We start from the raw sequence: 13340 nt of genomic DNA on the forward strand, positions 1-13340 counted from the left end.
AACAACCACTGCTGGGGTGCCTGGGTGGCTCAGTTGGTTAAGTGTCCAACTCTTGGTTTCAGCTCAGGTCATGATCTCGAGGTTCGAGAGTTCCAGCCCCATGGAGACCACAGTGGCAGTGAGGAGCCTGCTTGGGATTCTCTCTCTCCCTCTCTCTGCCCTTCCCCCTGCTCATTCTCTCTCTTAAAATAAATTAATTAAACAAAAACAACAACCACTGCTAACATTACAGTATATTTTCTTCTAGTCTCTTCTTGTGTGTGTGTGTGCGTGTATATGTGTGCGTGTAAAATATATAGTTGCACTATATTGTTTGTACAATTTTGCATCCTGATTTTTCCTTAATACTACTACAAAAGTAATTTTTGTGGTATCACATATTTTTGCAATTGACATTTTAATGGCTACCTAATATTCTCTTTATTAGATATGCCATACTTTACTTAATCATGTTCTATCGTGAAGCATGTTGGTTGTTCCAAATCTTTGTACCTAAGTGTTACTGTCTATAACACTTTGATAAAAATTGTCACAGAGGTTTTTTTCCACATTTGGAATTATTTAAAATTAGGACAGAGCCTGGAAAGCAGAATTACTAAGGCAGAGGGTCAGAATATCATGGAAGCATGGGCCCTCTCCCCCGAAGGAGGCATGTGGTTCTGATACCTGTAGCCAAACTGCTTTCTGAAAGGAAAGTTTACCACATGCAAGGCCACCAGCTGGGCAAGAACATGCCCACCATGTAGGTCAACTAGTGTGCAAGGACACCACTCACTCACTCACTGATAGACATCTTATTATGAGCATAAGCCATGATGCCTTTTCTAGACTCTTCTCTTTTGGTTGTCAAGCATCCAGCCTTCTTTCCTACAGCACTGCCACTTCCTTTTGGGGGATCTCCTCTTCCCTAATGCAAATCCAGGAGCCAGCCTGCCTCCCTGCACCACAGACACGGGAGGGTCCGGCCCGTCCATTCCCACCATGCGTGGCCAGGCAGAGGTAACCACTCGTTTTTCTGCAGGACCCTCTGCCCAGCCCTCAGGCACTTTTATCAGTTTCTGTCCATTTCCAAACATGCTTTTCCAGCCTTTTTGGCGTGTCTGAGTTCCTAACCTTCTTCCAATAAATTCCTTTTGCCTCATATTTGACAATCTATTTCTGTTGCTAACAGAACTTTGAAAATACTCAGTGAAACCTCGCCCACTTCGTGTTTTTCCAATTGCAAGTTAGGACACTCTACCGGGTCATGAAGTCATGAAGCTAATCATGACCAGCATTAAAAAAAAAAAAAAAAAAGAAAGAAAGAAAGAAAAAAGAAACAACAGAATAAAAGAAAATACAAGACCTTATCTAAAGTAAGGGTAAGTATTGCTTTGTGGAACTTGTTTGTTTGATATACACATACATGTGTGTTTGTACGTGGGTATATAAAATGGGTTAAAATGAAAACATTTCTAGTTTTGAAAAACAGTGCCCCAACTGAACTTGAGTTACTTGAGAACAAAGAGTGGAGCGATCTCTCCTAGATGTTTTTATATTTCTCCCCACATCTTTAGTACCCAGGAAAATGTACTTCCTTGCCAACAGAATGATATATTTCAAGACCCACCCACTACTTTCTCTCTATTCACAGCTTGACATCTTCTCTTACCCTTTTCTTCTTTACTTAGTAATACTTAATGATAATGGCTATCTTTGCCTCCTGAGCTTTACATTTCTATTAATGGCACCAACATTCTGTCAGCCACATGGGCTGAAACATTCTGGGGTGGTCCTGACTACTCTCATTTATTGCGGGCATCCATGGCAGCCTAGTAGGAGAGACGGCCTGCAAGCAGAAAACTATGACATACTTCATCTTAGAAGGATGCCTGGTGCTCAACTGGGGAAGGCAGAGCAATTTCACAGGGCAGATGATTATTCATACCTTCCTACCAAAAAATTACTAAGTTCTGTTGTTTTTACCTTCAAAATATTTTGCCAAATCACCCCCTTGTTTCCATATCTACTGGCCTCACCCTAGTTTCAATCCTTGTTACATCTCATGTAGACTCTTTCTTGCCAACTCTATTCTATTACTGCCCTAGAAATCATCTTAAAACAGTCTGACTGGGGTGCCTGGGTAGTTCAGTAGGGTTAAGTGTCTGACTCTTGATTTCGGCTCAGGTCATGATCTCACAGTTCATGAGTCCTGTGTCGGGCTCTGCATTGAAAGGGCGGAGCCTGCTTGGGATTCTCTCTCCCTCTCTCTCTGCCCCTCCCCACTCACAGTATCTGTCTCTCTCTCTCAAAATAAAAAAATAAACTTAAAAAAAAAAAACAGAACAAAAAACAGTCCAGGGGCACCTGGGTGGCTCAGTCGGTTGAGCATCTGACTGTAGCTCAGGTCACGATCTCACGGTTCATGGGCTCGAGCCCCACATGGGGCTCTGCACTGATAGCTTGGAGCCTGGAGCCTGCTTCAGATTCTGTGTCTCCCTCTCTCTCTCTCTGTCCTTCCTCTGCTTGTGTGCTCTGTCTCTAAAAAATAAATAAACATTTAAAAAAAAAGGCCTGATCATGTCACTTCCTTGTTCAAAAGCCTTTAGTGGCTCCCCATTACCTACTAAATAAAGTCCAAAGTCCCCAACCCAACGCTGTTGATTTGGCTTCTTCACCAATCATTCTATGTTCCACTAGGGCCACAGGATCTAAACCAGTTCACAAATTCTCCCTTTCCAACCACGTATCTGAGGCCAGGTTTTCTTCATACATATCAACCAAAATAACACACTGCAACAAATTAAAGCAGAAGCAGACATGATAATCCAGCTGTCTTCTATTAAGTCAGGCATTAAGGAGATTTGCAAAAATGTAAAATAAAGCCACACTTCTCACTAATTTTTATTTTATTAAGTAGGCTCCATGCCTAACATGGGGATTGAACTCATGAACCCTGATGACCCCGAGATCAAGAGTTGTATGCTCCACCGACTGAGCCAGCCAGGTGCCCCCACTCCACTAATTTTTAATAATTTAATAATATAATTATTTTATAAAAAATAGGATGCTACATTCACATGCAGTGAGTTTTTTTTACCGTTACTTTAAATGAATTCATATCCTTTTAATTTCTCATTTAAAATTAGAATGTCAATAACCACAACCTTCAAAAACAAAAATTCTTTGGGATTCTCAATAATCTGTAAGGGTGTAATGCCCCAGGCCTCTCCATTCTTTTTTTTTTTTTTTTTTTTTGACGTTTATTTATTTTTGAGACATAGACAGAGCATGAACGGGGGAGGGTCAGAGAGAGAGGGAGACACAGAATCTGAAACAGGCTCCAGGCTCTGAGCTGTCAGCACAGAGCCCGATGCGGGGCTCGAACTCACGGAGTGTGAGATCATGACCTGAGCCGAAGTCGGTCGCCCAACCGACTGAGCCACCCAGGCGCCCTAGGCCTCTCCATTCTTTACAGCCATTCATGTCTCAACCTCTCTGGAGTATTTAAACCATTAAAAAATAATAATAACAAGAAGTGACATAGTAAAAATAATTATTGTTATAAAAATAATAGCGATTCTAGAAATAGCCACTATTTTAGAAAGAAGCAACCACAACACAAAGAATAAGTAAGCCTAATGATTGTCATAGAAATAGGAATCGAAAAATGATTATTTCTACAGTGTGGCTCTCAGTAAAAAAACTCAGATATTCAAAGAAGTAAAAAATTACAAAAACCACACCATTTAAAATTGCTCCTGGGGATGGGGCGCCTGGGTGGCTCAGTCGACTGAGCAACTGACTTTGGCTCAGGTCACGATCTCACGGTTTGTGAGTTCGAGCCCTGCATCAGGCCCTGTGCTGACAGCTCACAGCCTGGAGCCTGCTTCTGATTCTGTCTCCCTCTTTCTCTCTGCCTCTCCCCCACTCATGCTCTTCTCTCTGTGTCTCAGAAATAAGTAAACATTAAAAAAATTTATTTTAATAAAATAAAATAGCTCCTGGGGCGCCTGGCTGGCTCAGTCGGGAGAGTGTGCGACTCTTAAACTTGGGATTGTGAGCTGGAGTCCCAAGTTAGATGTAGAGATTACTATAAATAAATAAATACATAAACTTTAAAAGAAAAGAAAACAGCTCCTGAATCATTTCTCCTGAAGTCCAGTCCTCTTTTATTTTCTCAAATGGTATCTCTGAGAAGAAATTTCTGGTTAATCCACCCAAAAGCAACTGCTCCTTCCTCCAGATTCCCCCAGCACTGCCACTCAAACCTTTCCTGTGGCCCAGGGAGCCCATAAGAACCCAGGAGCAAATGCCTACCGAATTCCTTAATGTGCCAATTTAACTATCACAAATTCAATTATATCCACTGGAAGGGATACTAATCAACCAGAGAAACTTAGGTATTATTTATACAATGTGATCCCTTACCTCAAGCTCAACATCATGTTCTACCAAGGACATGGCCATCTGTTCCAACGATAACTGTCTATGCTGGACATTCTCAGAGATGGGGGGGGGGGGAGAATGCCTAAACTATGTATCCTGTGTTTTATGAGCAGTTTAAGGAGACTTTAATAATAATTTTGAGGTGGATTTGTTTTTACACTGACCTTGAACCCAGCACTGCATAGAATGTGGCTCTGCTATAAATAAGGAATGAACAAGACCTCTGAGCCTTACAGATGTTGTTGGAGGGACATTCCAGGTGGGTGAGCCCAGGATCCTAGGCCTGTGCAAGCCTGTCCTCTGCACAGGGCATGTGGCATCCTTCCTGGGCCAGGGTGGCTGCCCATTTCTGGGTGGGGTATCTCGAAAGTAAAGTTTGCAGGGCCAGCACGAGGATGCAGCTTAACCACTGACTCCAGAGATGTGCCCTCAGCCACTACCCTGGAGCCACACCCTGATCAAAGCCTGAGACTGGGGGACAGAAAGGAAAGGAAAAGGAGCGTTGGAGGGGGAGCTGGAGGAAAAACTGGTGTGCACCACCACCGCAGATGGGGCGGCTGTGGTCGGGCTGATTCATCCAGGGCTCCCCAGATAGGTCAGGGCCCCAGCCCCACCTAGCAAAGCTCATATCGCCACCACCCACTCCTGCTTCCTGGATCTTGTGTGACACCTGACCTGCCTGCTGGGGCAGGGCTGGGTCATTCTTGCTCCTTCCTTTCCTTCTCGCTTGGCTTAGTAGACAACCTTGAAGCTCCGGCCAAGAGCACTGAGGGATGGAGAAGGCCCTGGGATTGCCTAGGGTACATGTACCCACACCATCACAGCTCCGCACAGAGGTGCAACACACAAATACACCATCACACAAGGAGGCAGCCCAGGCATGTACCAGCCTGCTCTGTGTGTCCTGACGCTGTGTTCAAGACAGCGTCTCAACAGGACCTGGGGTTCCCCCTGGGAACCTGGGGTCTTCTCACACTCCCTCTGGGGGGTGGGCACACACTCAAGTGCACACACACAAGCACACACAACGTGCAGGAAAAGTCTGACTCGGGTCGGAGTTCTTTCAGCTACCAGGCTCTCAGAATGGACTGGCTGTATGATCTCAGGCAAGTTACTTAACCTCTGTGCCTCAGTCTCTTCATCTGTAAAATAAGGGAACCTCGCAGGATTCTTGGGGAGAGTGAGAAATGAGTTAATAAACACGCATATTTTTTATAAACGTACTGACCTACTAACAGTACATTCTCTCCACAGGCATTCACAACAGTCCCTGGCATATGGAAGTATTGTGCAAAAGATATCATTATCTGCAATATGTTTGCTGCCATGTGCCTGGGAAGAAATGAAGGTTCAGAGAAAATCCACACAACAGATTCCCGCAAGGAATGCCAAAAATGACTCCCAGAAACTGTGTCAGAGGAAAGGCAGGGAAGAAGCAGGACTTTCTGAGGACGACCCAGGAGGCACTAAGCTCATGTCCAGTGGTTGCAAAGAGTTTTTTTGAGTTAGAACTCAAGAGGCTGGGCCCAAGCAGAAAAAGACTGTCTCCTTGGAGACAGAAAGACCCAAGAGAAAAACTCAGCCTGGTCCTAGAGGTGGAATCAAGTCAATTCCAGGAAAAAATAGAGGTTGCCTCTAGCACCAGCAGGTACCAGCACCAGCTGACTAGAAGGAAAAGGGAGAGGGCCTGGTAAAAACTAGAGTGTTCCACACTCTGGCCTATGCTCAGCTACCCGGTACTTCTGAGAGTCTGTAACCCCAAGATCCTCTCTCACTGTGATGAAAATAGATTGCACATGTGAACAGCCTCCAAGTTTGTGGTTCTGCAATAGATACTGTTTAAAGAAAAGGGGATGGAGCTGGAAGGAAGGGGAAACACAGCCTTGACTCTCGGGGGCCTGGTGTTGGGAGGAAGCAGGCCTCCCTCCTCTCCATAATCCAAAGACAGCTTGTGATAGCCACTTGCCAGAGAGGCGTAAACCCTCCCCTGGGTCTTATCCAGAGCGGATTCCTCGGCCCCCAGCAGTGAGCTTAGGAAAGAGTCTGTGAAGGATAGACAGATGCCTTCCTGGGGACAGGCAGCCTGGGGGCCCTCTGTGCCCCCATCCTTTCTCCCCCGCGCCGGCCCCTCTTCTCATAGCCTCCAACACTTCCAGCTGGAGCCTAAGGTCTGCATCTGAGGCCCTGCTCTGCTTCCTTTCCCAGAACTCAGAGCCCCCAGGGGAGGGGCAGGAGGAGCAGCCTGTAGGGAAGAGAACAGAGGACAGGAGGGAGGGCGAGTTGGAGCAGACAAAGCTGGGGCCAGAACTGGGAGTTTCTGGGACAGTCCCAATTTCAAGTATTCTGTCCAACTGTCTGACCACAGGCCAGAACTTGTGGGCTGGTATTTATTGCAGAAGAAAGGATGAAATGGAGTCATAGGTAGGACAGTGAGGAAAGGAACCAGGGCTGTCTCTTTGTTTTGGGATAGCCCCCATGCCCACTGCCAGCAGCTCAGGCTGGAGGATGATGAGGAGGACAACATTCTAATGGAGGTGTCACTTATGGGGACTTATGACCTGTTTGGCACTCGGCAGGGCTTTGCGTGCATGATGTATACATGTGGTCCGCACCCTAGTGCACAGGGTGGGCTCTGAAGCCTCGGCTCCTTACTCTGTATAACTACTGTGTGCCTCAGTTTCCTTGTCTGTAAAGACATAATAATGCCTCCCTTACAGAGATGCCGTGAGGACAAAAAAAGATAGTACTTGTCATATAGTATGCTTTCAAGGAGTATCAGCCATTATTATTATTATTTTTTTTTTTACTGTATTGTTTTTTAGGGAGAGAGAGAGTGCACAAGTTGGGGAGAAAGGCAGAGAGAGAATCTTAAGCAGGCTCCGTGCTCAGCACAGAGCCCGACGTAGGGCTCGATTCCACGACCCTGGGATTGTGACCTGAGCTGAAATCAAGGGTCAGACACTCAACCGACTGAGCCACCCAGGAGCCCAATATCAGCCATTATTAACCCCCACAATGACCCAGCAAAGTAGGGACTAGAGTCATACTCACTTGACAGATGAGGAAATCAGTTTCACACAAGCAGGAAGGAACCAGGCTCAGACTCAAACCGGTGTGGTTTCTCTAATGGGTGCTGGCTGTCTTGACCACTCCACGAGAGAAAGCACGGAGGAGGGGTTCTGTGCACAAACCTTACAGCCAAATGGCCAAGTCAGACTTTCAGCTCAGCCCCTGACCAGCTGTGTGAATAGAAGCCAGCTGCTTAACCCTTGTGCCTTGCTTTCTTCATCCACACAGTGGGCATCCTGCCTCATAAGATTGTTGGAGGGGGATACGGGAGTTATGAAATATTTTGAACATTACCTGTTATGGCCTCTTTCTCTGGGCCTGCCCTCCATGGTGCCCTCTGGCCACAGGGCTTGTAACTGCACTCTGTCCCTGTGCACACTGGGCCCTGCCTGCTGGTGCCTGGGCCACTGGCTCTACACCTTTCTAAGGGCCTAAGGGGGCACCAAGCAACCCCTCTCCTACCCCTTGTTCCTAGACAAAGCCTGGGCCTCTGCTCTCTCATCTTAGGATGGCTGTCTCCGGGGAATTTCAAGCAGGGTGGGAGAAGTGGCCACTGAGGGCAAATGGTTTCAGAGCCACAGCTTTTGAGGCCCCTGAAAGGATACGACATGGCATGCCTTTGAAGGGTATGAAAGGCCATGCCCACGAGAGCTGGTGGCCTGGCCCCCTGCTCTCAAGGCATGGGTCCTTCTAGCTCAAGGGCAAAGGAAGGTCAGGGATAGGGAAAAGAAGGTGTGGGAGGGAGGGGCTCCAGGGTGGGAGACTAAGAGTGCATTTTATAGGGGTTGCACTGGGTCAAAAGTGGCTCCCTGGGCCCTGGTGTGTAGATGGTTGGAGATGGAATTGGGGAGAGGACCCATGAAACCAGCTGGCGGCTAAAGGACCAGATGGCGCTCTTTACCCAATTTTAGCAGTCCGTGGACAACACTCTGGGCAACAGCCCCACCTGGTGGACAGACAGGGACCATCATGGGCCAAGGAGCACGGCCAGCCAAGGGATGACCCGGAAGGGGGAAGGAAGCAGGTGAATAATCACATGGGAGGTCTGGAGGTGTTAGAAGCTTTGAGGTCTTCTCCTAGCTTAACAGAAGCCCCTCCTACACATGTGCCCTAGACTCCCTTAGACGAGGAACTCACTTCTTCAGACGAGGATTAGGCAGTTATTTGCTAGAAAGTTCTTAGGCATTTTGGAAATCTGCCTCCACCAGTCCCCCACCCCCTACCCGGGGGCTTCCAAAGGCACCCTTTCAAATATTTGAACACAGCTATAATATCCCTCCTAAATCTTCTTATTCAACCATCCAGAGTTTGACCTCAACCTCTCACCCACTTACCTTTTCTTCACATGGTGATCCTTTGTTAATATATTAATTTCCAAGGAATCGCTTCCAATTCTATACCTAAGCACCCCTCCCCTAGCAACAGCGTTTTAAAAGCCTCTTTGGATCTCAACCTCCTACTCTTCAGCGTCTGATATACGCTGATGCCCTGATTTGGGGGTTAATTTAAATGTCAAGAGCACAGGCTGTGAAATCAAATAGGCCAGTGTTCAAATCCGGGCTCTGCCACTTACTAGCTGTGTGACTTTGGTGAAGTTTCTCGGCCTCTCTGGGTTTCAATTTCCTCCTCTGTAAATGGGGTTAGAGGTATTTACCATCTGGTGTTGTGCTGAATGTCAAATGAGATAAGGCAAGTAAAACACTTGGGACCGTTCCTGGTAGAATAATGCAGCTCCTAAGTGGCCATGATAAGCACATTTCTCTGAGTTTAGGGCTGGAGGGAATGCTTTGGGGAAGAGAGAGGTGAAAGAGCAGAGAAAGGGAGAAAAGAAGGCCTTCTGAAGTCACTCGGCCTTTACCAATCAGTGAGAATCCCAGGTGAAATCCAACAAAAGGGTACCTTGCTCTAGTCCCATTTCCTGGGAGGTTTCTGCCCAACCTCCCTCACTCCCCACCACCACCACCACTGTAACAGGGGCAGGTCCTGACAACTCTTTGAAACTCGGAGGGTTTAAAATTTAAATGTCTTTGAGGGCAAGAGAAACACACCAAAATAAACATACCTACTTCTGAACAGAGAAAGGGAAACTTGGCAGGCGCCCCAGAACTTTCCCCACCCCCAACCCTCCCTAAACTTCCTCTTGTGGTTTCTCAAGAGTACAACCTGTTCTCCTCGGCCAAGAAAGCGCCTGGGGCAGGGGGCTGGGCATGCCAAGGGTTCCACCGCACCCTACCCTGTGACAAGGGAGAAAAGTATGTGTGGCAGAAAAGTCGCCTGGAGGTCTATATAGTTCTGAATGTCACAACCCGCTTACCTGTTATCTTGATGTGGCCACCCACTACCCTTAACTGCCAGCATCAGCACCCATTCCCCCCCCAAGACAGATGCACAAGGTGGTTTGACTGCAGGCATAGGGGGACCGCTTCAGGCCTCCCCAGATCCGTGCAGAGGGCTCTAGTGAAAAACCTAGAGTTTCAGAAAGGTAATGGAAAAGTGGCTGGAATCCCATGGAACCTCTGCCCTGTGGCCTGGCTCCCATCATGGGCAAGGTCCCAGCCTGCTTGGAGGGATGGGGTCAGATACACAGATGTGGCTTTGGGATACAGCCTCTGTGGGGAAGACAGGGGAACATCTTAAGACTGCTTCTGCTACTTGACCATGTTCCTTACTCAGCTACCAAGATGGACTGTTCCTCTTGGAATCTTCAAATATAAAAGTCTCTGCTATTCTCAAAGATTCCCAGCAAAAGAGGTATCTTGGTTTCCCACATCCCCAGATTCTGGCACATCACATCCATGTTGCTTTCTTCCTTGCATCACACCTGTTTGTTCCTCTCAGTGAGTGAGGCTTATTCAAGAAATCACATGCACTCGTGTGTGCGCACACACACACACACACACACACACACACAGGGCCATAAGGAAAGCATACCAGCTCTGTGTAGTCCTTACAAACCTACTCCAGACCTGCAGGGGCTCCAGGTAAACCATTACCAGCACCAATGCTCAGCTAAAAGGTTTCTCTCCTCTGTACCACCCAAGACACAGGACCTTTTGGAAACTCCTAAGTCCCTGGCTCAAGTGGACATTCTTTTTTTTTTTTTTAATAATTTTTTTTAACATTTATTTATTGAGAGACACAGAGCATGAGCAGTGGAGGTCCAGAGACAGGGGGAGACACAGAATCAGAAGCAGGCTCCAGGCTCTGAGCTGTCAGCACAGAGCCCGACGCGGGGCTCGAACTCACAAACCGCGATATTGTGACCTGAGCCAAAGTCAGACGCTTAACTGACTGAGCCACCCAGGCGACCCATCAAGTGGACATTCTATGTGGTCAATCAAGGAGGCAGGCTAGTCTGGTGGTTAGGTACAGGGGCTCCCAGGTCACGTGCCCTGGGTTTCAATCTCAGCTCTGCCATTTATTTCTCGTGTACTTTTTTTTCCTAATGTTTATTTATTTTGGGGAGAGAGAGCAAGCAGGGGAGGTGCAGAGAGAAAGGGGGATAGGTGATCAGAAGTGGGCTCTGCATTGACAACAGACAGCCCGCCATGGGGCTGGAACCCACGAACTTTGAGATCATGACCGGAGCCAAAGTTGGACACTCAACTGACTGAGCCACACAGGTATCCCTCTGGTGTACTCTTTAGTAAAATGATTTATTGGGGCACCTGGATGGCTCAGTTCGTTAAGCGTCTAACTCTCGGTTTTGGCTCAGGTCATGATCTCATGGTTCATGAGTTCGAGCCCCACATCGGGCTCTGTGCTGACAGTCCAGAGCCTGCTCGGGATTGTCTCTCTCTCTCCCTCTCTCTCTGCTCCTCCCCCACTCACGCTGTCTCTCTCTCAAAGTAAATAAATAAACTTAAAAAAATAAAAGAAAGAAAAATGACTTATCTCCTCTGTGCCTAGATTTCTCATCTATACAATGGAGATAAGCCTACTGCTTACCTCATAGGACTTATAATTAAATGAGACATTACACCCCAAACATTTAGTACTATACTAGGACAGTACTATAGAAGCGTCAACTGGTATTCTGAACCCTTCAGGTAAGGAAACAGAAAAGAGGAGGCACTTAGGACCACGGAGATCATGGTCTCAAGGACTAGGACCCTACTGGAATTCTCAGACATGCTTTTGATTCCAAATTCCAGGCAAAGTGGAAGTTCTGGCTTCTACTACCCCCAACATCTAGCCTGTGCAGACAGAGTATGACCATAGCAAACAGGTGGTGAATGAATTCATCAGATGTTGTGTCAGTCATCCCTCCAAGGAGCCCAGGGACTGAAAGAACAGAAGATTCTGAAGGAATGCATTGGGAGATCCAGTTCTCTTCACCCATGTCTGGTCCCTAAGAGAACTGAGGTGGGGGGCATAGAGGAAACAGTGGAAACAGCCCTAGAGTCCAAAGATAAGGAGTGGGTACCCCAACACTGTGTGGATGGATTCTTAGGGACCAGCTCAGACACATGCCTTTCCCTGAATTCATCGTGTTCATTCCCTCCTCTTCTTCATGCCTAGATGGTGAGTTAAAAACAGCAGGAATGCCTTCTGGGTCCTCATTGTATCCCAATGCCCAACACCACGGTCAGGGTTCAGTTCAGCTCTGCAGAAGGAACAAGTGCCCCCCAAAGACTTCCTACCACTTCTCTGCCTGGTGACTATCCGTCACTCAGAATCTAACTCCATGTCCTCTTCTTTCTGAAGTCTTGCTAGCCAGCACAGCTTGGTGCTTTGTCTCGGTTGTTCCATGACCCACACTAGTTATAGAAGAATAACATCATGGCACCCCTCAGCATTCCATAAACCCTAGACACAGAGGAGATGCTCGGTGTTAGCAAATGAAACCATTATGCTTCCTTAGTAACGGTAACCAATTTCTGCAGGTAATTGTCTTGGCAATACATTAAAAGACACAGAAGAGGCTTCTGTACCCATCAGACACACCAGAGGGACGAACACTGAGGGCTCCCTCCTTCCAGTCCTGTCCTCTGACCTCCCCTCTCCGTCCTGCCTGGCAGGAGGACTCGAAGGCTCCTTGCCCACGTTGGTTCTGCCTTCCTACTCGCCTCCCGCCCCTATGTCTGGAGTATGAAGTATGAAGAACGACAACTCAGTGAAGGCCACTGGGCTTCTACATCAGCTTGGAGAGGGGCTGCACGGACAGAGCTTGGGGCTTTGGGGGGGCTACTCTGCCCTTCAAATACGTACAGAACGGCTCACTCGGAGAGAAAGTGAGTCTACCTTTAGGGCAACAACGGGGAGGTGATGACAGAGCGGTGACCTCCTTAACCCACCCATCTCGGACCCCTACCCCAGGCGTCCAGCCTGAGTTTGGAGGCCCCAGAGAAAGGTGAAGACGCTGACACCCCATCTATCTAGGCTGTGCCAGCCTTCAAGCCTACCTCCATAGCAGGTGAGCCCCCCGGAGCAAGGATTGTGGCCTCACTGTCCCGCCGCCTCGGGCTTCCGTCTTTGGGGGGGGGGGGGTTGGGGGTCGCCACCTCCAGCTGTGCCGAGGGGCGTGCACCCCTCCGCCAGGCGCCTGAACACAACCAGTCTCCACCCCCGCAGGCACCGCGTGTTTACAAAGTCCGCGCGGCGGATCCCGAGTTTAAAGCTGGGCAGGAAGTGGGGAAGAGGGGGCGGGGGAGACAAAGGAGCTGGGTGCTGGGTTCAGCTAAAGTTTGGGCCCCGACTCCTCCCCGCGCTGTGCGCGGCCCGCCCTGCAGACCCCGACCTACGTGCCCTAGGTGAGGGGGCGGGGAACGCCCCCAGGCTCAGGTGAGCGGTTGGGGCGAGTGTGGCGCAGGTTCCCAGATCTCTGCCTTCTAGGCTTGCGC

General features: G+C 48.2%; 1 protein-coding gene across 3 annotated transcripts in view; it reads right to left on the minus strand.

Annotated features, from left to right (window-relative positions):
• CCND3 (cyclin D3) overlaps positions 1 to 13105 on the minus strand; it is a 98068-nt gene extending 84963 nt beyond the window's left edge. For 2 of the 3 annotated variants that reach the window (XM_030315504.1, XM_030315503.1), the window contains exon 1: positions 12903 to 13104. In XM_030315504.1, coding sequence (XP_030171364.1) covers positions 12903 to 12908 — 6 coding nt within the window. In that variant the 5' untranslated portion in view covers positions 12909 to 13104. Of the gene's footprint in view, positions 1 to 12902 lie in introns of all 3 variants that reach the window. The other variant, XM_030315502.1, reaches the window with a different exon arrangement.
• Positions 13106 to 13340: the final 235 nt, after the last annotated feature.

Source organism: Lynx canadensis, chromosome B2 (genome assembly GCF_007474595.2).
Source record: "Lynx canadensis isolate LIC74 chromosome B2, mLynCan4.pri.v2, whole genome shotgun sequence".
NCBI classification, from domain to species: domain Eukaryota; kingdom Metazoa; phylum Chordata; class Mammalia; order Carnivora; family Felidae; genus Lynx; species Lynx canadensis.